Genomic DNA, 23792 nt, shown 5'->3' with positions numbered 1-23792 from the left:
GAAAAGCTCTGACTTGCGTTGAAAGAAGTCAACTTTTTTTCAGAAATTTCGAGCCAATGCGATTTATTTCTGAAACGCTTGAAATTGGAAAAGATTATACTGTCACGTTTGTATCGATTGACAGCATGTCGTACAAGTTATTAAAATATGTACAAGTTTATTTTTTGTGGCCCATGATCCCGACAGAGTACGGTAATGGGTTGAGGATCAAAGCAGGCGGCAGTGTGCGGTTACTTGAGTTTGATACTCTTCTTGACTCCTGCTCGAATGCCAGACAGTTCTCCGCTGTATCTCATCTCCTCCCGACGAACCTCACGCACCTGGTGGTCCAGCACAAAAGTCAGTATTTGGCACAAGCGTGCACTGGGTAAACCTTTAGGCGTGCACCGATACTAACCTGGCCCTTTCTGCGGATCTTGGCCCTCCTGAACTTCTCTCGGTGCTTGACTCGAGGGTTGCGGTCGATCTTCTTCCTCTTGGGGGTAAGACCTTTGTTCTTTGACATCTGTGGACATGTTCTTAGTTAGGACAAGTGGAAGTGCACCTATGGATAACAATCATTTCCAGGAGGCTGTTGGACACTCAAAAACTACAAATGTTCCGTTCACCTGACAACCACTATTAAGATATAAATAGTATCAAAAATATTTACCTTTCATGATCAAGCTCTTTTTCACAATAACCTCATTGTCTGTCTTATCATCACTGATATGCTGACAAAAATAATATCAGGACTGGCATCACATGGCACGCTACTTTTAAAGTGGTTTTATGTCAACAAGACAGCAAGTTCAATGCAGGAAACATCTTTTTACTAGTGAAAGCAGCATCGCACTAAAATAAACTTGATATCAAATAGGAAGAGGCAGCATCACACTGTGACAAAGCAGACAACACACGCACATGCACACAAAGAGTAATAAACAACAAATGGCGTGGCGCAGTGGAAGAGTGGCCGTGCGCGACCCGAGGGTCCCTGGTTCAATCCCCACCTAGTACCAACCTCGTCATGTCCGTTGTGTCCTGAGCAAGACACTTCACCCTTGCTCTTGATGGGTGCTGGTAGCGCCTTGCATGGCAGCTCCCTCCATCAGTGTGTGAATGTGTGTGTGAATGGGTAAATGTGGAAGTAGTGTCAAAGCGCTTTGAGTACCTTGAAGGTAGAAAAGCGCTATACAAGTACAACCCATTAACAAATCAATGACTGAAGTGACAAACTTGCCATCCAAACAATACACCGTTTGTTGACAAGAACATATGACAGCCATGGAAGCATATAAAATCTCTTTAACTACTAGTAACACAATCCAGTAAAAAGATTCAAAAGAGCTGGTGTCAGAGCTGACAAACTAACCGCTGAAGCTAACAAACACAGCTCCGTTTAAACCCTTAATGTCACACGTCACTAGGCCCCGCCTTTTAAAAGCACACACAGCTCATATGAAACGTCTCAACTGCATATGCCAGATATGACGGTCCTTTTTTTTTTTTTTAAGTACCGTATTATTTACTTTCCCTAGTAATTAGTTACATATATTAAAGAGTACTTCCTTTAGTAACTCAATTACTTTTTGGGAAAGTAACAAGTAACTATAATGAATTACTTTTTAATATCCATCTTCATATCCATTTTGATGAATATGATGAAGATGAAGGGTTAATGCAGCACTATAGTAGTCTGTATTGCATCACCTCACAAATTAAGACTCGCCAGCAGGTGGCATCCTAACAAAAAACGAATTCCCTTAAGATAGCCAAGCATTTACTGAACATTCATTCAAGTCACTGAGGGGCCATATAGAACAATTATAGGGTGTTGAAGCCACATTTAAGTTAATTAATAACACTGAAATCAATGCGATGGAGGTTAAGTTATGCGAAGAGTTAGCATATCCCAGCTATTTGATCTAATTAAAAAAATAAACATCTCAGCTTTGTAGTATCAATGTCTTATAATTCTTTGGTAGTATCATTATTATTGTTATTACGGCAACTAAATCACCTTTTGGAGGGCTTTAACATACTCAAAAAGGCACCAAATCTAGCTTGCAAGTGTCCGCTGATCCATATACTCTAAAATGCATTAGTTTGAGTAATATAATGATTATAATTGTATTTAATTTTATTTAACATGCAAACAAAAAGGCAGTCCAAGCAAGAAATCCCAAAGACGACATGTCTGTACCTGGTATGTGATGCCCCTCTTAGCTTCTGCATCCATCTCTTCCGTTTCATCAACGTGTTCCTCAACCCTGCAACTGTGCAACAATGCTTCACATTTCTCCGTGTTTTCAATTTCTAATCTTAAAAAATACAAAAATACACTCACTCTTTAGCTCGATTTTCCTTCATCTTCTTCTTCAACTTGATCCTTTCCTCCACTTGTCTGTAGAAGAGCAAAGCCGCTTCCTCGTCCAGGTCAGAGTCCGCCGCTTCTTCCTCCGGCGCCGCTTTCCCAGAATCCTGCGAGCAATGACCGCTGGTTAATGTTTTGCTTCCGTGTTATCCCGGGTAAAGAACATATTTATTTCACCTTGTCCTTCTTGGTGGACACTCCTGCCTTCTTCTTCGATGTTGGTCTGCTGGTGGGCTCGTCTTCATCCTCAGCGGCCAGCAGCTTGCGCAACTGTGGCGCTAGGCGGGCATCAACGGCACTCAGTCTGTTGATGAGCTGCAGGCAAGTAACAAGGACTGGAAATGTTTTTTTTTGTTTGTTTGTTTTTAAAAAAAAGGTAAGATACACCTTCTATTCTCCTGCATACTTGTAATCCCACTCAAAGTACACCAAGACAAACACTAGAATTCCTTCTGTCCCTCAACTGCAGAGTAGGAGGCGCCCATTAGAGGTTAGGTATTATTAGGATGACAGCATCTAATGCAAACTGAATTTATACAATTTAATACATACCACGAGTCGCCTCCTTGCACCACATGCACTCGTGTTGCTGTGAAGGACTTCCCATTACTATATGTAAATAAAAGTTCATGTTTTAGCAGTAACTTAGTTGTCAGAAGTGTTTTTACTCAAATAAGTTATCATTAATGTTATGACATGTGGCGACCGAAATGATCGCGTCTCTGTTGGGAAACGTTCCTCCCTTCGAGATACTGTGACTGTGAGAAGCTCTGTCATTTAGGAGGAGTTCAAGGGAAAATGCACTTTATTTTATTTTGCCTATCAGTCACAATCATCATGAAAAACATGACGATGGATGTAAAAAAAATTTAGCATTCTAAATATTACCGGTACATAAATGCAATCAAAAGTTTGCTTACAATGGAGCCTATGGGAGCCGCTCAATTCAGCCAATAAAGCATACTTGCCAACCCTCACAGATTTTCCGGGAGACTCCCGAAATTCAGCGCCTCTCCCGAAAACCTCCCGGGACAAATTATCTCCCGAAAATCTCCCGAGTCCGCATGGACTTGGGTCCATGCGGACCTGAGTCCGCTTTTCCACAATATAAACAGTGTGCCTGCCCAATCACGTTATAACTGTAGAATGATGGAGGGCGAGTTCTTGGTTCCTTATGTGGGTTTAGTGTTAGGCAGTCTCATTAACGTCCTCCCAGCGCAGTAACAACACACAACAACAGCATGTCACGTTTTGGTCTACCCTACCGTAAAGCAGTTCGTCTGCCGTAAACAGCAATGTTGTGACACTCTTAAACAGGACAATACTGCCATCTAGTGCATTTGATGAAAGCACTTTTGTGCGTGCCACACAGCAATGCATCATCAGAGAGGGTGTTCAGTATGGTTATAAAAATAGTGACAGAGAATAGAACAAGGATGGACTTCCCCGTGGCCTCCGGAAGACCCAGGACACGTTGGGAAGACTATGTCTCCCGACTGGCCTGGGAACGCCTCGGGATCCCCCGGGAGGAGCTGGACGAAGTGGCTGGGGAGAGGGAAGTCTGGGCTTCCCTGCTTAGGCTGCTGCCCCCGCGACCCGACCTCGAATAAGCGGAAGAAGATGGATGGATAACGTACACTTATTCAGCCTGTTGTTCACTATTCTTTATTTATTTTAAATTGCCTTTCAAATATCTATTCTTGGTGTTCTCCAGTGCGACTTATATATGTTTTTTTCCTTCTTTATTATGCATTTTCGGCCGGTGCGACTTATACTCCGGGGCGACTTATAGTCCGAAAAACACGGTAATGTAGTAACGGGCACATTTAAAATAAAATGTACGTATTTTGATCATTTTAAGTATACGCGGTGCATTAATTTCAAAAACGCATTACGTTTGCTTTTTTTTCTTCATCATTGATTATTACTCACTGTAGAGCCAACAAACATAATAAAACATCACTTACTGTATAAGGCCTGCTGTCATTAGGATGCCGACTGCTAGGATGTTCATATATTCCCATTTAGGTGAAAAACGACTCATAATCCTTACGCAGAAACCTTGGGGGGGTTGGGGGAGGATACCTCAGTGTTTCCCACACATTCATTTATTTGTGGCGGCCCGCCACGAAAGAATTATGTCCGCCACAAATGGATTTTTCGGCTTTTGACTCGCTCGACCGCTCATAAAAGCAATGGGACTGTCTGTGAATGTTGCTTGTAGTTACACCTCCGGTGCAGTAGGTGGCGGTATGCATTGTAACTCCGCCAATAGCACTTAATTCACCTGGTGGGCCAGAAGAAGAAGAAGAAGAAGAGGGACGGACGGACGGACGGGACCAAAATACTCGCCGACTACTTTTCATAATGATGGCGCTTCCTACGTTTCTACCTCAAACGTCCAAAAGCTGCTGAAAGCCTTGATCCAGGATGCCATGGGGAAAAAAACTTAAATGGTGCCTTTTGGCGATAGTTAGCAGCTTGGTGGCTCATAGCCGGCTAGCTAACACTTGCTAGCGTGGTAGCATTGCTTCATTTTTACAGGTGTTATAGGTAGATAGGTTATAGCTGCATCGCTCGCGGCTCGTCATATATTTAATGTTAATCCGCGATTTCACCGAGCGTTTCACTGACGGTTTCGCCTGACGCTGCTTCATTAACACCGCCGCTGTTTGACTCGGTCACCTGTTTTCATACCGACGAGCTAACGTGTCCAGGTTATAACCATGTTGTCAATAAACACACATGGACTGAAGCTAAATTGTCCACTGTCCACTGCAGCATGTGAATGCAATGAAAAGAATAAATTCTGAGCCAACCAGCTGTTAAAATGTTGTCCAGGTTAATGTTTTATTAAAGGCCCTTCATTTCAAGATTTCAACTGTGATTGGGCTTTAAACAGGTGGATGACCTGTTCAGATGGGTGTAACTGCTACTGGTCAAATAATGTGAAATAGCATTTAATTTTACATGTATGCAATGCCATTTAAATGTAATTATAGATAATAATAATAATAATAAATACTGTGTAGTGTTGTAAATAGTCAACGGGAAGGATTCTAGTAAGATATAAGCCATGAGCACTACACAGCCAGAAAAAAACCTAGGCAGGACAAGTAAAAATATTGGGGCAAGTAGATTTGAGAAGTCGGGCAAGTAGAAAAAAACCTTAACGTTGAACCCTGCATGTGTTGAGCTGCTGGTTAGACGGCACTGTACATAGAGCGCTTCTGCTCGTTAGTAATAAATTCTAATGTTGGATGTTCACTCCTTCACACAGATGAGTATAGAAAAATATTTTCAACGGCCGAAAAGGGCTGGACTTGGAGAGGAGGTAGGCCTACAGACCGGACCACAGGTGCGACCTGTTCAGCAGGAGGAGGAGGAGGAGGAGGTTGACTGACTGTGGCAGGACACCTCTGCCTCTGTTTCACTTCCTGTTGCTGGTAAATAATATGGTTGTAGTAGTAGGCTAAAGTTAAATTATTTAGTATTCACTAATTAAAGGGGCAGAGCTTTAAGAAACATTATAGCTTTTATATTTTATAAGATATATTTTTTGTAAGAACCACAATTAATAAATATATTTCAGTGAATCACTAATTGTTCAAATCTGTATATAAATATGTACATAAAATGTTGTAATTATATTCCAACTCCGCGTTCTTCTTGGTCATCGCCGCTGCCGCCCCCCCCCATAACCCCAATTTTTTTCTGCTAATGAAAAAATACAATACACTTTACAAAACAAAACCCGACTTATTTCATGTTGTTTCATTTCTAATTATATATTTAGCAACTTTTGCCTTCCCAAACTCCACCTTAATCTGTCAGCTTAAAGGGGAACATTATCACAATTTCAGAATGGTTAAAACCATTAAAAATCAGTTCCCAGTGGCTTATTATATTTTTCAAAATTTTACCCTTCACGCAATATCCCTAAAAAAAGCTTCAAAGTGCCTGATTTTAACCATCGTTATATACACCCGTCCATTTTCCTGTGACGTCACATAGTGAAGCCAACACAAACAAACATGGCGGAAAGAACAGCAAGCTATAGCGACATTAGCTCGGATTCAGACTCTGATTTCAGCGGCTTAAGCGATTCAACAGATTACGCATGTATTGAAACGGATGGTTGTAGTGTGGAGGCAGGTAGCGAAAACGAAATTGAAGAAGAAACTGAAGCTATTGAGCCATATCGGTTTGAACCGTATGCAAGCGAAACTGACACGACAGCCAGCGACACGGGAGAAAGCGAGGACGAATTCGGCGATCGCCTTCTAACCAACGATTGGTATGTGTTTGTTTGGCATTAAAGGAAACTAACAACTATGAACTAGGTTTACAGCATATGAAATACATTTGGCAACAACATGCACTTTGAGAGTGCAGACAGCCCAATTTTCATCAATTAATATATTCTGGAGACATACCCTCATCCGCGCTCTTTTCCTGAAAGCTGATCTGTCCAGTTTTGGAGTTGATGTCAGCAGGCCAGGGAAGCTAGGGTTGATAGGGGGTTTAGCTCGCTTGTCTGCGGGAACAAACTGCCGCCATTGCTTGCCGTGCTACCGAGGTCCTTTGTCCCTGAATTGCTCACACACTCCGGCAGATTCAATGGGGGTCTGGCGGCAGATTTCTTTGACTTTATCGTTGGAAATGCATCTGCTTTGAGTGTCGCAGGATATCCACACATTCTTGCCATCTCTGTCGTAGCATAGCTTTCGTCTGTAAAGTGTGCGGAACAAACGTCCAATTTCTTGCCACTTTCGCATCTTTGGGCCACTGGTGCAACTTGAATCCGTCCCTGTTCGTGTTGTTACACCCTCCGACAACACACCGACGAGGCATGATGTCTCCAAGGTACGGAAAACAGTCAAAAAAAACGGAAAATAACAGAGCTGATTTGACTCTGTGTTTGAGAAAATGACGGATTGCTTCCCGATGTGACGCCACGTTGTGACATCATCGCCTTGAGAGCGAATAATCGAAAGGCGTTTAATTCGCCAAAATTCACTCATTTAGAGTTCGGAAATCGGTTAAAAAAATATATGGTCTTTTTTCTGCAACATCAAGGTATATATTGACGCTTACATAGGTCTGGTGATAATGTTCCCCTTTAACAGATGCCATGTGTTGTGGTAAAGACATGTATCGTGACATACTGTGTCGTGCAATCACATGTCATAGGAGAGAGATGCTTCTCACATTAGCAGCGCTCAAAAAGGGTACGGCGTCTATTAGAGCGGAGGACTTACGTTTCTGTAGGTGAGCAGTCGTTCAATCACTGGATGGTTATGAGCGGGGATTCGTTTGGCTTTGAGCACCAAGTAGAAGCTGATGTTGGTGCAGTAACTGTGGCAGAGAAGCAGTAAACTGTTGTATACTTGATCATGTGAGCACAACTTTACTACTTACTTGAGATAAAGCTGCTGTTTGGTCTCAAGGTAGTCAGCGCCCTTTTGGAAACAAGAGCCAGCAAGTTAAGTTTGATGTTAAAAAAAGTTTAAAAATAGGACCCATCAAGTCAAACAATTAAATAGAAGAGTTGACATATTTGGAATTATTCCAAATTGGCAACGCTGAACACAGGTGCACAGTAAGATAAAAGTATGTTAACACCTACAGGCCAGCCTCAAGGTTAGACATTCTGTGGTTTGATGGTCACGACGCACTTACATAAATATGATTACCGTATTTTCCGGAGCATAGGGCGCACCGGATTATAAGGCGCACTCCCGATGAATGGTCTATTTTCGATCTGTTTTCATATATAAGGCGCACCGGTTTATAGGGCGCATTAAAGGAGTCATATTATTGTTTTTTTTCTAAATAGAAAACACTTCCTTGTGGTCTACATAACATGTAATGGTGGTTCTTTGGTCAAAATATTGCATAGATTATGTTTTACAGATCATCTTCAAGCCGCTCTCTGACAGTCGCTTCAGGATGCGCCATTTTGTGGGCGGTCTTATTTACGAGGCTCACCTTCGGCAGCGTATTCTCCCCGTCATCTTTGTTGTAGCGGTGTAGCGTGCAAGGACGGGCGTGGAAGAAGTGTCAAAAGATGAAGCTAACTCATTTAATGACATTCAGACTTTACTTAAATCAATAATGGAGCAGCATCTTCTCATCCGTGAAAAACCGTCCGACCAGAACTCTCTAATAACTAAAGTTCCTTGGGTGAATAATGTAAAGTCACTACACCGGTATGTTTTAGCGCTTTCATGGCGAGTTTACTGACAGATATACGTAAGAACTTTACACTACTTTATATTAGAAATGGCAACAGCGGAGGATGAATGTAGAGAGATAGAGAAAAAGAAGAAGCTTATCGCCAAGAATGAAACAAAGGCGGACGCGCGCAATTTTTCAGGATTTATGCCGATCCCAAATACAGATCAGCAGCCGCCAGAAGGTAAGAAAAGTTGCTTTTGCATAATATTGCGAAACAAAACACCAGATAATGTCTTAATTTATACACACACCATAATACTGGTATGTTTAATGCGCCGACAATCCATCAAGCGATGCAGCTTCATAGCTTACCAAAGTCGTACTAAAACCTTTTGATAGATTTTTGAGCGCCATGTGTAATGTTCTATATTTTCCAATGGAACATTTAAAATGTTGCTGTTGTTTACTTGAGTCATATTGCCATCATAGTGCAGTCTACACGTATCTCTTACAGTATGTTTGACTGCCATCTACTGGTCACACTTATTACACCGTGTACCAAATAAAATTGCTTCGAGGTCGTCGGTAAGCAAAACCAGAATGATTCCGTACATTAGGCGCACCGGGTTATAAGGCGCACTGTTGAGTTTTGAGGGAAAAAAAGTATTTTAAGTGCGCCTTATAGTCCGGAAAATACGGTAACACTGCAATTAAGTCTAGTTAAGAAGTCCAAATGCATGAACCTAAAGATTTAACGCCTTGGCATTGTTTAACACGGGTATCCAACATTGCAACAACATTTATAGGTAAGAAAAAGACGCAATTCATCATAGGTCCTCCTTCAACTTTTTCTCAAGCACACAATGATTGAAATAAAAGTGTGACGTGTGTTCTGCACATGAGTAAATATAAAAGAGGTTACCTTTCCTGGTGGGATCTTTCCATCCTTCACCATCTGCATGAGGGGCTGCAGCTCATCTTTCATTTCTGTGAGCTGAACACAAGAGCATTTCAATTCAATAAACATCCATTACACAGACATTCACAAACATCAGGCAACATAGCGCTGATATTATAAAATAGTAAATATACTTAATTTACGGAGTTAGCCTGCAGCTCTTTAGGTGACAGTGTTGCGGAGTTCATTCATCTCTGCCTACCTTTGCCTTGAAGTCCTGAATGAGTTCAAGCAACTCGGGCGATTCCTTCCTGAGCAGCTTCATTTTCTCCTTCTTGGACATCTGCTTCAGGTCCTTCACAATTCTCTCCTCCTTTTGCACAACCTTCTCTTTATTCTTCTCCTCCTCCGCTGCAGCAAACTCCTTCATGTACACAAAACGCCCATCAATGACTCAGAGAAAATATCATGGCAGTAAATAAAGGCCGGTAAATACCTGAAAAAAGTTGAGGTCATAATCCTCCTCAGTCAGGTTTTCCGTTAAGCGGTTTTGGATATTTTTGGCCTCTTCTTCCTCCTCTTGTTCCTCTTCTTCCAACTCTTTCTTTGTTTTACCTTCTGCAACGATACAATGGAAACGCACCACATATTAGCACAATATCATTGTACAATATCTACTATCACAATAAATCACCGGATGTGACGTTCACACCGATATATAAACACCACACCTCCAATAAACCACTTTTCCTCTACTCAAGAAAAAAATAAAAGTTGGTGGTAGACCTTGAAGACATATCAATTATGTTGAGTTTTTGTTACAGAGAATTTAAAAAAATCTAAAAATGTTATTGCTACAGTGTCGTCTCTTTTGCTCCTGAGAGCTTCCGTAGCTTTAAAAAGGAAAACAGAGTTAGCTTCCATCGTAGGACAGAAAGCTTTGAATTGGATTTAATATGAGGCAGCATTCACAAAAAATAAACGTTAAAAAAACAGGACTAATATCTACAATATGTAATACTGGAAGTTAAATGAATTAAAATACATTTAATTAGATATAGTCACCACAATACAACAAATTACATATGTTATACTGAATATAAAACTCATAATAATCAAGCATCATTAAAGTTGACACGATATTATACACATAACGCATCTAAATATTAGTTAAAGGTGTCATATTTTGATTTTTTTTCTTCATTTTAAACACTTCCTTGTAGTCTACATAACACGTAATGGTGGTGCTTTGGTAAATATTTTGCAAAGATTTAGTTTTGCAGGCCGTTTTCAAGTCACTTTCTGACTGTTTCTTCAGAATGAGCCGTTTTGTGGGCAGTCTTATTTACATGCCGAAGTCCTCCTCCAAGTCAACCTCCCTTCGACTGTGTCTTCAACCCGTCAGCCATGCTGTAGTTTTTAAAGTCTACTGAATTATACTTAATTTTTTAAATTAGAAATGGCAACAGTAGGGGAATTTTAGCATGCATGTGCGAGGCAGTCTGCCCCACAACAGAGGATAGAGAAAATTAAGAAACGTGTTGAATGCAACTTTGGACCAAATCTGAATAAAAATTGCAGACTTCTAAGGGTAAATAACAGTAGGGGAATTTTAGCAAGCATGTGCATGTACGAGCCAGTTTGCCCCACAACAAGAGGATAGAGAAAATGAAGAAACATGTAGAATGCAACTTTGGATCAAATCTGAATAAAAATTGCAGACTTCTTAGGGTAAATAAACCTCTATCACACATGGTAGGCCTGGGCGATATGGCCTGAAAATAAAATCGCAGATATTTCCACAAAGAATTTAATTCATTCTCAATTGCTGTGTTTATTGCTATTCTGAATGGTGCAGGGTCGGGTTTGGTTTTGGAATTGGATTGCATTATTATGGTATTGTTGTGTATTGTTTTGATGGATTGATTAATAAAAAAACAACAAAGAATTAGATTCATGATTTTTTCTCCCTACTTTTTAAAGAAGCTAATGAATACAAACGACAGACATAATTTAAAACAGTTTTCGCTTTTTGATTTATTAAAAACTAGTGTGGTGCATATACTACATCTTACTCTTTATGCATTCTAATTATAATCTTTAAAAAAAAATAGAAAAATTATAAACCAATTGGACTTTGTATAAAATATATATATATTTAAACTAAACAGATGAAATTTGTCTATTGGCATATCTACTGTGATGCTTTTGCATATTTAATGTGATGCTTTTGCTCATATGTTGATCAATGTGCATTGTCCAGATCAAGTAGTTATTCAATATAGAGCTTCCTATGGGAGGAATAACTTCTGTCTTGAATAAAATACTTCTGTAAATAAAAATGTAGCACTTAGAGTAAGTAGATAAACAAAGGCTGTGTTTTACTGTTTGGGCACCACATCTTTGGCGACGTGCAAATAGACAGCTATAGTGAGCGTTTTCCCCTGTGCTTCATTCTCACCATACCTTGCGTAAACGGTTTAATGTAGGCATTATTTTCAGGGACCGGCTTTTCACTTGTGCCACATAAACACAGAAAAATAAGTGCATGAAAAATACAACTCACTATTACGGTACGCTGAATTAGTGAATGAGATGCAGATGGAAATCAGCCTTTGGCTACAATCTGTCACATTTATATTGTATATGTTAATTAATGTGCATTGTATCATGTCACAAAGTTATAACAGATATAAAAAATGGCAATTTTATATTAGGAGTTGTATTGTACATCTATAAACAAACTTATTGGTGTGTCTAGTGCAGGGGTCGGCGAGCCGCATGCGGCTCTTTGATCACTCTGATGCGGCTCAGCAGCTTACTTGCTGAACCCCCCAATTTTCCCGTGAGAATTCCGGATTTCAGTGCCTCTCGCAGAAAACTCCCGGGATTAATATTCACTGATTTTCACCCTTAAAGCTATAATAAGGGCGTGCCGTGATGGTACAACATTTGACGCCCACTACAATCTGTATTGACAGCGTGCCAGCCCAACACTTGTTATACAATATACATCTTCTGCTTACACACGTACGTGACAGCAATGCATACTTGGTCAACAGCCACACAGGTTACACTGACGGTGATCATATAAAACAACTTTAACACTCTTACTAATAATGCGCCACACTTTGAACCAAAACCAAACAAGAATGACAAACACATTTCGGGAGAACATCTGCACCTTAACACAACATAAACACAACAGAACAAACACCCAGAATCCCAAGCAGCCCTGACTCTTCCGGGCTACATTATACACCCCTGCTACCACCTGAGCAAGCGGAAACACCATTCAACGTGTGGCTGATCAGGCACGCTGGTTGTAGTGGGTGCTATATGCTGTATCATCACGACACGCATGACGCTGACAAGCGCCAATCATTTAAAACCCGCGTGCCGCACCAGCTTTCAAATTCCATATAAAAGGGGTGGGCAGCGTGTCTGAGACCCCTGGTTTATACATAGCACAAAGCAAAAAGAAAACTTTGTATGCAGTGTTATTTAATTTAAAATTTCAAAAAATTTTTTGCTGCTCCCATTGTTTTCTATAATTTGCGAAACTGGTCAAAATGGCTCTTTGACTGGTAAAGGTTGCCGACCTCTGGTCTAGTGGGACAGGCGAAAGTTGAGTTGGAGAAAAGGCAGTCGTTTCTAAATTATTTAATGTTTCTGTGCGGCCCGGAAGCAAATGTGTCACAGACAGGTACCGGTGGTTTGGTACCACTGCTGTATAGCACATTATATTGTGTGCAAACACTCACTAAAATATGGACTTTTGTCAAGGCTGGAACCCATTATTCATATTTACCTGGTTTCTTATGGATACATTTGCTTCACTATATCAATCAATCAATGTTTATTTATATAGCCCTAAATCACAAGTGTCTCAAAGGGCTGCACAAGCCACAACGACATCCTCGGTTCATATCCCACATCAGGGCAAGGAAAAACTCAACCCAGTGGGATGACAATGAGAAACCTTGGAGAGGACCGCAGATGTGGGTGACCCCCCCTCTAGGGGAGACTGGTGCAATGGATGTCGAGTGGGTTTAGCATAATATTGTGAAAGTCCAGTCCATAGTGGATCTAACATAATAGTGAGATATGAACTTTTAGATTTACGAACCCTGGTCAACAACGAATTAAGTTCGTAAATCGAGGTTTTACTGCATTTTGAACAGAACTGTGTGTCATTCTTACTTGCGGCTACATAGTCTGAATTGTAGAATATCTTCTTCTTGGTGCCCCATGCTAGATCGTTGGGAAGTTCTAAAGAGGAAAACCAATGTTCAAATTAGTTTTTTGAAGTTTGGACAGGCTGATGAACTGAGGTCGGACCGTCATCTTTCTTCCCCTCCAGATCACTGTCCATGTCTGTGTCTTCATTCTCCTCTTCTTCGTTGTCGTCATCGTCGTCATCATCATCAGTCTCCAAAGCCATCACTTCCTCCTGCAGAAATATTGTCGCTTAAAGTGATTTAATGACAACAAACTTAAGACAGGAATTTTACCTCATCATCCAGATCCTCCTCATCGCTCTCCATGTGAACTCCGCTGGCCAAAAGTTTCTGTGCCCAAAAGTCCAAGTGTGATAATACAAACCAGCATCATGGAAAAAGCTGAGGTTTCTAAACTTACCGCAATCTGCGCCTCGTGGAACTCATCGACCGTGTCCTTCGTGTACTGTGAGGACATCTGAGGTGACACATAAGTCACATGAATGAATGAACACAGAAAACTAAAAAAGTCAAACAAGTTGTCTTTCACGCTTAAAAACGCAACTGAAATTAAAAATGTATTTGTGACACTGAATTCATATTATGTTTTATTGCAGGAATATAATTTTTTGTTTTTCTAATATGAAACACTCACAGACAATCAATACGGATACAGAGCCAACCATCGGTGAGAGCACATATTGTACAGTAAGTGTTTGTTTTATTATGTTTGCTGTCTCTCATGAGTAGTAGTTGTTGAAAGAAAAAGCGAAGGTTGCGATGCGTTTGTGAAATGAATGCACTGCTGAATGCTTAAAATGACCAAAATATGTAAATATTACATGTTATTATGAATGTGCCTCTTACTACATTACATGCATACTCTAATCGGTGGAGGTTGTTAGATGTTTCGGAGCACCTTATAGACGCAATGGAGCAAGGCCTATTGGCTCCATTTTTAGCTGACTTTTGCTCACATTTATTTACTAGTTAGAATGGCAGCACCATGGAAGAGGGGTTAGTGCATCTGCCTCACAATACGAAGGTCTGGGGTTCGATCCTGCGCTCGGGATCTTTCTGTGTGGAGTTTACATGTTCTCCCTGTGACTGCGTGGATTCCCTCCGGGTACTCCGGCTTCCTCCCGCCTCCAAAAACATGCACCTGGGGATAGGTTGATTGGTAACACTAAAATGGTCCCTAGTGTGTGAATGTGAGTGTGAATGTTGTCTGTTTATCTGTGTTGGCCCTGTGATGAGGTGGCGACTTGTCCAGGGTGTACACCGCCTTCCGCCCGAATGCAGCTGAGATAGGCTCCAGCGACCCCCCGCAACCCCAAAAGGGACAAGTGGTAGAAAATGGATGGATGGATGGAATGCAAAAAAGGATTGTGAATGATATGCAAAAATCCAAAAAAGGTACAGTTCCCTTTTAACTCCCCACAACAAAATAAAAAATAAATTCCCATTGCTGCCTTACTCATGTTTTTTTTAGTTACACAAATTCTCACATGCAAAAAAATACATTCTGGCTTAAAAAAAATAAAAAAGCACACAAACCTCAGAATATAGCACTTCCACATATTGTAGAACAGTAATTCTAAGATGGCTCTATCTAGTGGTACGCCAAAGAAGTCTGTAAATATGTACTGTATAGATCAGTGTTTATCAACCTTTTTTGAGCCAACGCACATTTTTTTCATCGAAAAAAATCCCAAGACTCACCACCTGCAGAAAATTTAAAAAAAATTATCTTAGTTGCCTATATGGACAAAAAAAGTTGTTCTCATCAAATATCTGACGCAATTGTTCGTTTAATTTTAAACCATAAACTTGTCTCAAAGTACGCCTACAAAGCAATTAGTTACCTGCTGCTGTGCTACCTACTGATATGGAAATGTATTAGAGGTATGTTCTATCTTAATTTTTTCATGTGTGAGCAAACACAAAAACTGCCTGAGCATTCACAAGTGAACAACATCTGAGGTGCACATTGTGGTCACACCAGCATCACATACGTCACAAACCTGATTTAATGACAAGTTAAATGTTTTATTATAATAATCAAATGACATCAGTCATTTTCATGAGATTATTTTCTAATATAAGTGATTTGGCCCACTTTCAATGAAAATAACAAAAAAAATCTTGTTTTTCATGAGCTATGTATTAGTAATGTTTGTCTGGGTGCGGGTCCTACTTTGGAAATAATTAGTACCCCTTTCAGAGATGATTTAGTTCCCCTTAAAACATTCTCATTTTGGACAATGAGATGTAAGCATGGGATAAAGTGTACATTTCTGGAACTTTGTAAAATAAATACCGTATTTTCCGGACTAAAGAGCACACTTAAAATATTTTTTTCCCTTAAATCTCGACGGTGCGCCTAATGTACGGAATAATTCTTGTTTTGCTTATCGACCTCGAAGCTATTTTATTTGGTACATGGTGTAATGATAAGTGTGACCAGTAGATGGCAGTCAAACATAAGTAGTGTAGTGTAGACTGCACTATGATGGCAATATGACTCAAGTAAACACCAACATTTTATATATTCCAATGAAAATATAGAAGATTACACACGGCGCTCAAAAATCTATCAAAATGTTTTAGTACGACTTTAGTAAGCTATGAAGCCGCACGGCTTGATGTGCTTCAACACATGAGTATTACTATGGTGTGTGTATAAGGTAAGACATATTATCTGGCGTTTTGTTTCGCAATATTATGCAAAAGCAACTTTTCTTACCTTCTAGTACCTGCTGACCTGTATTTGGGATCTGCATGAATCCTGGAAAATTGCGCGCATCCGCCTTTGTAGTCGATAAGCTTCTTCTTTTTCTCTATCTTCTTGTTATGGGACATTCATCCTCCGCTGTTGCCATTTCTAATATAAAGTAGTATAAAGTTCTTACTTATATCTGTCAGTAAACTCGCCATGTAAGCGCTAAACATGTAAGCACTAAAACATACCGGTGTAGTGAGTTTACATTATCTACCCAAGGAACTTTAGTTATTAGAGAGTTCCGGTCGGACGGGTTTTCACGGGACACATTTCCTGTGTTGTTGTGTCCGGATGAAGAGATTCTGCTCCGTTATTGATTTAAGTAAAGTCTGAATGTCATCAAAACAGTTAGCTCCATCTTTTGACACTTTTTCCACTACCGTCCTTGCACGCTACAGCGCTGCAACAAAGATGACGGGGAGAAGACGCTGCCAAAGGTGAGCCACGTAAATAAGACCGCCCACAAAACGGCGCATCCGGAAAAGACTTTCAGAAAGCGGCTTGAAGACGATCTGTAAAACAATCTATGCAACATTATGACCAAAGAACCACCATTACATGTTATGTAGACCACAAGGAAGTGTTTTACATTTAGAAAAAAAAAAAAAAATGACTCCTTTAATGCGCCCTATAATCCGGTGCGCTTTATATATGAAAAAAGATAAAAATAGACCATTCATCTGCAGTGCGCCTTATAATCCCTATGGTCCGGAAAATACGGTATTTTCTATTAGCATTTCTGTAATCTAGTAACAGCATTACATGATTAATATCCATAAATAAACTTTCTTCATAAATAACAGTAGAATAAGCAGACATCTGATTGGGGAGTGATAGTGTAACAACATAGCATTAACACTGTGTGGTTTTAGGCCCCGTTTACACTAAGCCGGATAAGTTAAGTTAAAGTACCAATGATTGTCACACACACACTAGTTGTGGCAAAATAATTTTCTGCATTTGACCCATCACCCTTGATCACCCTCTGGGAGGTGGTTATCCAGGGTAAATCACACCTAACCTTATCCGTTTCCACACACAACAATGCAACCGTTTAAGACCCCTGGCCCCCTCCGTCCGCCGCCGCAACACGACCTAGTACCAGTGTTTCCCACAGGACAGGCATCTATTTGTGGTGGTGTGGTCGGGGGGCGGGGGGTGGCGGCGGCAGCGGCGATGACCAAGAAGAACGCGGAGTTGGAATATAATTACAACATTTTATGTACATATTTATATACAGATTTGAACAATTAGTGATTGCAATATTCAGTGTTGACAGCTAGATTTTTTGTGGACTTTTCCATAAATATTGATGTTAAAGATTTTTTTTTTTGTGAAGAAATGTTTAGAATTAAGTTCATGAATCCAGATGGAGCTCTAATACAATCCCCAAAGAGGGCACTTTAAGTTGATTATTACTTCTAGGTGTAGAAATCTTTATTTATAATTGAATCACTTGTTTATTTTTCAACAAGTTTTTAGCTATTTTTATATCTTTTTTTCCAAATAGTTCAAGAAAGACCACTACAAATGAGCAATATTTTGCACTGTTATAAAATTTAATAAATCAGAAACTGATGACATAGTGCTGTATTTTACTTCATCTTTTTTTTTTCAACCAAAAATGCTTTGCTCTGATTAGGGGGTACTTGAATTAAAACAAAATTCACAGGGGGTACATCACTGAAAAAAGGTTGAGAACCACTGACCTAGTATATACAATAATATAAACCAAGTCATTGTATTTCATTTAGGATTATTTCATAACTTCATTTAAATAAAAATATATTTTTTGTCTTTTTTAGATACAGTCAATAAATAATGTGAACATGTATCATAACATGGAAATCTAAGAGAACGTGTTGTGAATGAGGATGCTTGTGGACCTGGAAATTATTCTTTTTTTTTTTTTTTTTTTACACTTTTTTTTTTTTTTTTTTTTAAACAGTTTTTCCAACGTATTCAATTTTAGGCGCTTTTTCTTCTTAGTTATTATTTCTCCGGTTGTAGAAAAGAGCCGCTCACAGGGCACAGAGGAGGCGTCAGTGCGACACAGTTCGCGTATCGGTCACGTGAACAAAACAGCTCATGATCGGTCACGTGACTTTCTAAAAGCGGTACGCGCACCGACACAGGGTTTCGCTCTATGGGCTCGACGCATGCGCCGATGCATCGGTGTTGCCGGACCCATCACTACTATCTACCTATAACACCTGTAAAAATGAAGCAATGCTACCACGCTAGCAAGCGTTAGCTAGCCGGCTATGAGCCACCAAGCTGCTAACTATCGCCAAAAGGCACCATTTAAGTTTTTTCCCCCATGGCATCCTGGATCAAGGCTTTCAGCAGCTTTTGGACGTTTGAGGTAGAAACGTAGGAAGCGCCATCATTATGAAAAGTAGCCGGCGAATATTTTGATCCCGTCCGTCCATCCGTCCCTCTTCTTCTTCTTCTTCTTCTTCTGGCCCACCAGGTGAATTAAGTGCTATTGGCGGAGTTACCGCCACCTACTGCACCGGAGGTGTAACTACAAGCAACATTCACAGACAGTCCCATTGCTTTTATGAGCGGTCGAGCGAGTCAAAAGCCGAAAAATCCATTTGTGGCGGACGTAATTCTTTCGTGGCGGGCCGCCACAAATAAATGAATGTGTGGGAAACACTGAGTACGCATGCGCGGAAAAAAAATAAAATAAAATTGCGTGAGTCATACCTCTAACCTGGAAGTGTATTCTTTCTTTCTGCGACGATATAAGAAAATGGCTGCTCTTGTTGTGAGGAAAAGATAATTTTTTGTGTGGTCTGACGACGAGGTGGAGTTACTCCTAAAAGTAACTCAGGACTATAAAACCTCCATGGCGGCAAAGAACGTTGACTGGGAGTCCTCGCCATCAAAATATGGGGACATTGTGTCACGGTTTTTGGAGTGCTACCCCTCACCTGTGGAGGCCAGCGTAAACAGCAAAGATTTTCCCCACCAAAAAGAGGACATACTGTAACTAAATGTATGTTTTTGTAACAAGGTTATTCTGTCTTGTGTGGGCGTGGTCTTTCTGGCATCACTTCCTCTCCGAACTCAGTTTGTAAACGATCAACGAGTCCATACAAAGTTAAGTGCCAGAGATTCAAGAAATACACGGCGCACTTACCCGTGTAAAAATTTGTCCGAGGAGTGGGACCTTAAACGCTGGTTTAGTGTGGCTGAAACGGGGTTTAGGCTTCTCCAAAGTGGGCTGGCTCAGGATGGAGGACAGAGTAAAACAACTTGCACTGAGCCTGGTCTATAAAACCCGCTACACCTCCCTGAAACCGAAGTACATGTCAAACTACTTCCATAACGTAAATGACCGCCATAACCACAACACTAGGGGGAGCTCCACAAACCACGTTAAACCCAGATTCCAATCTAACAAAGGTCTTAACTCATTCTCCTTCTATGCCACATCGATATGGAATGCACGCCCAACAGGTGTAAAATAAAGTGCATCTCTATCCTCCTTCAAAACCGCACTAAAAGAACACCTCCAGGCAACTACAACCCTAGACTAACACCCTCCCCCCACCACATCCCACCTCCCCGGATTGTAAATAACAAAATCTAAATAATCAAATGTATATACTTGTTCTTATGCTTTCTGAGCTCACTATGTTCACTGCTCGCTGTACATATCCTACGATGTCAGACCTACACTGTTTCAATGTCCGTTTCTCAGGTGATATAATTGTTGATGACTGAAGTGCTGATATCAACGAAACCTAACAAACATCCCACCCCCCGGATTGTAAATAATTCAATGTATATACTCTGATGATTAACTTGTGTGATGACTGTATTATGCTGACAGTATATACAGGTATTTGTACCATGAATTGATTAACGTGGGCCACGACTTAAACAAGTTGAAAAACTTATTCGGGTGTTACCATTTAGTGGCCAATTGTACGGAATATCCATCTATCCATTTTCTACCGCTTATTCCCTTTGGGGTCGCGGGGGGCGCTGGAGCCTATCTCAGCTACAATCGGGCGGAAGGCGGGGTACACCCTGGACAAGTCGCCACCTCATCGCACGGAATATGTACTGTACAATCTACTAATACAAGTTTCAATCAGTCAATCAAATAATTATTCATTTAAGGAGTTATCCAGCTTCGTGTAGACGTAGCCTTAGAGTTGTCCGACGTTTTGTGTGGCCTTAAACGCATCACTGCCGTTAGTGCTGTGTTGGAGCAAAGAGCGATACTAGGGATGTCCTGATCCGATATTTGGATCGGATGCCGATATTTGCCAAAAATTGCGTATCGGCAAGGCATGGGAAAATGCCGATCCAGATCCAGTTTTAAAAAAAACTCCGGTCCGTGTTTTCCAACGCACCGATTTAAATAATACATTCCACTTTTCTGCTGCTCTGTAATTTCCGTTCCGCATTTTCCAGCACACCTTCAACACATCCACAATTCTCACGCAGTTGCTTTTAGCTGCTGGCATTACACGACAGGCTCTTCTCACTCTTTCCTGTGTCTCCCTCTCACAGACAGCAGCGCACCTTCTAACACACGTCACATACTGTCACGACATACGTCACAAACTGTCACGTCATACGTCACATACGTATACGTCCTCCCCGAGCAGAGAGGTAGCAGCATGGCTAACGTTAGCTGTGATGCTAGCGCAGCCGTGCGAGCAACGCTCCCTCTAAGGTGCTCGCCTGTGCAATTGCGCACTGTTTAAATGTCCTCTGCGCATAGCAAATCTATGCCACGCACAAAATCAAATAAAAAAATAAGCGCATAACAATTTTCGACACACGGACACGACAGAGACAACAGTTTTCGTCATCATTGTTCAAATATTGTGATGTCTGTCGAGACGCTTATCTCCATTCGGTGCCACACGCCCACACCATCAAAATGCAGAGGCAAAAATTTCCACATCAACACCGTATGAAAAAATTAGTGATTTTTTTAGTTGTGATTTCCTTCTCTTCATGAAAGTTTAAAAGTAGCATATATTAATGCAGTATGAAGAAGAATGTTTTAATGTAGACATGCAAGCCTTGAAAGAACATTTTGAAAATCAAGACTACATTTGCAAATGGGTGCATTTCTACCCTATATTTTAACTTTAGATTTATTCTCATATCAAACTCTTTTGGCTGTCTTTTTGACACTTACATCCGGCGCCCCCCTCCACACCCTGGATTATAAATAATGTAAATAATTCAATGTGATTATCTTGTGTGATGACTGTATTATGATGATAGTATATATCTGTATCATGAATCAATTTAAGTGCACCCCGACTTAAACAAGTTGATAAACTTATTCGGGTGTTACCATTTAGTGGTCAATTGTACGGAATATGTACTTCACTGTGCATCCTACTAATAAAAGTCTCAATCAATCAATCAAAACACATAGAATCATCATACTGCTGTGATTATATGCATCAAGTGTTCATTCAAGGCTAAGGCAAAATATCGAGATATATATTGTGTATCGTAATATGGCCTTAAAATATCGCAATATTAAAAAAAGGCCATATCGCCCAGCCCTAGTTCAATGATGCCATTTCTGTTTGTCATGTATAATTTTGTCTATGGGCTTCACGGTGGCAGAGGGGTTAGTGCATCTGCCTCACAATACGAAGGTCCTGAGTAGTCTTGGGTTCAATCCCGGGCTCGGGATCTTTCTGTGTGGAGTTTGCATGTTCTCCCCGTGACTGCGTGGGTTCCCTCCGGGTACTCCGGCTTCCTCCCACCTCCAAAGACATGCACCTGGGGATAAGTTGATTGGCAACACTAAATTGGCCCTAGTGTGTGGATGTGAGTGTGAATGTTGTCTGTCTATCTGTGTTGGCCCTGCGATGAGGTGGCGACTTGTCCAGGGTGTACACCGCCTTCCGCCCGATTGTAGCTGAGATAGGCTCCAGCGCCCCCCGCGACCCCAAAGGGAATAAGCGGTAGAAAATGGATGGATGGATGGAATTTTGTCTATTTTGTGTTTATCCTTGAATAAACAGGTCAGTTTCTTGTTACCAACCATTGTGTATTATTCAAACTCCCCTAATTCAGCTGGCTAGTTCTTATCAAGAGAACTAAAACCCTTTTCAACATGATTCTGACAACTAAGTAGGCTAAATAACTTTAAACTTTAATACATGCTCGGATAGGCCAGTATCGGTATCGGTCAGTATCGGATCGGAAATGCAAAAACAATATCGGTATCGGATCGGTAGTGCAAAAACCTGGATAGGGACATCTCTAAGCGATACTTAGTGAAAAAACGTTGAAAACCACTCATGTCGAACAAGTGTGCAACATTTTAAACAAATACATGATAAGTCGGAAAATGTGCATATAAGAATCGGAGCATTTTAAAGTTTATTGCTCGATATTAACAATTTATACCAGCACAGTCAACGTCATAATGTTAGGACATAACGATACATTTGGGTAGTAGTAATCCACACTTACTTTATCGGGGACAGGCATGTTTTTGTATGCTTCTGGGTCATCTTCATGATATTGCTCCTCTTTCTTAAGCCTCTCAAAGTGTTGACCCCTACAGAGTGTAAACATAGGGGTTTATACAGTGAAAATACATTTTTTAAACAATGTTACAGGAGCTAAAGTTGTGTTAATGTCACTAGCAGACGTAACTGTTAGCCAAACTCACCTTTTAGCGCGAACCATTTTGAGAGTTGATTCAACACAGTTTGCGACCAAGCAACAGAAGTAAACAATCTAAAAAATGTTTACAATAAGCGTTTATCTATTTGATGTGTAAAACAGCCGGGGAAGAAAACATAACCGACTCCTTTGGAAAACCATGTGCTTCCGCAAAGTCTTCTTCGGTGTCGTAAAACTAGTTTGGAAAATATACTACCGCCACCTACAGGACCATGAGGGAAATGGCGTTTTATTTTAAAGTGCAACTTCGGGAGCATTTCCCCCCGCAGCTCGTTTTTTAAATCAACATATGCAATAAAACATGAACATTTTGATGAACTAATGATGCTTTGTTTTGATTTGTATCGTATACTAACATTGATATGGGCCAGCACTGCTGATACTGAAGCCCCTGGGCAGATTACTTTGACATAGCAACACATAGAAGCTGGAAGGTGATTGGACAAACAAACAATCTAATTGAAGCAGTGCAGCGAAGAGATCAATTAAATTAAGATAATAAACCAGTGGTGTCAAACTCATTTTAGATCGGGGGCCACATGGAGAAAAATCTACTCCTAAGTGAGCCGGACTGGTAAAATCATGGCACGATAACTTAAAAATAAAGACAACTTCAGATTGTTTTCTTTGTTTAAAAATAGAACAAGCACATTCTGAAATGTACAA

General features: G+C 40.5%; 1 protein-coding gene across 1 annotated transcript; it reads right to left on the bottom strand.

The window, feature by feature from the left end:
- Nucleotides 1-80: 80 nt before the first annotated feature.
- On the bottom strand, nt 81-23315 carry utp3 (UTP3 small subunit processome component). The gene is made up of 16 exons (XM_061939022.2): nt 23113-23315; nt 22911-22998; nt 14076-14132; nt 13949-14005; nt 13776-13887; nt 13638-13706; nt 9931-10052; nt 9697-9858; nt 9459-9530; nt 7778-7818; nt 7618-7714; nt 2534-2671; nt 2330-2463; nt 2186-2258; nt 398-505; nt 81-320 (listed from the first exon to the last, which is right to left on the bottom strand). Exons 1-16 carry the CDS (start codon nt 23127-23129, stop codon nt 231-233), a joined length of 1437 nt encoding a protein of 478 aa, XP_061795006.2. The 5' UTR covers nt 23130-23315; the 3' UTR covers nt 81-230.
- Between the last annotated feature and the right edge of the window lie 477 nt (nt 23316-23792).

Source organism: Nerophis lumbriciformis, linkage group LG03 (assembly GCF_033978685.3).
Source record: "Nerophis lumbriciformis linkage group LG03, RoL_Nlum_v2.1, whole genome shotgun sequence".
In the NCBI taxonomy this organism is placed as follows: domain Eukaryota; kingdom Metazoa; phylum Chordata; class Actinopteri; order Syngnathiformes; family Syngnathidae; genus Nerophis; species Nerophis lumbriciformis.
This window is presented reverse-complemented; position numbering and strand designations above follow the sequence as displayed.

Bases quoted from the DNA above. Each gene is read 5' to 3' on its own strand.
- utp3 (XM_061939022.2), bottom strand. The intron at 9,859-9,930 runs GTATTTACCGGC...GTGTACATGAAG, and splicing joins ATGACCTCAACTTTTTTCAG to GAGTTTGCTGCAGCGGAGGA. The intron at 9,531-9,696 runs GTAGGCAGAGAT...TCTTGTGTTCAG, and splicing joins TTCAGGACTTCAAGGCAAAG to CTCACAGAAATGAAAGATGA.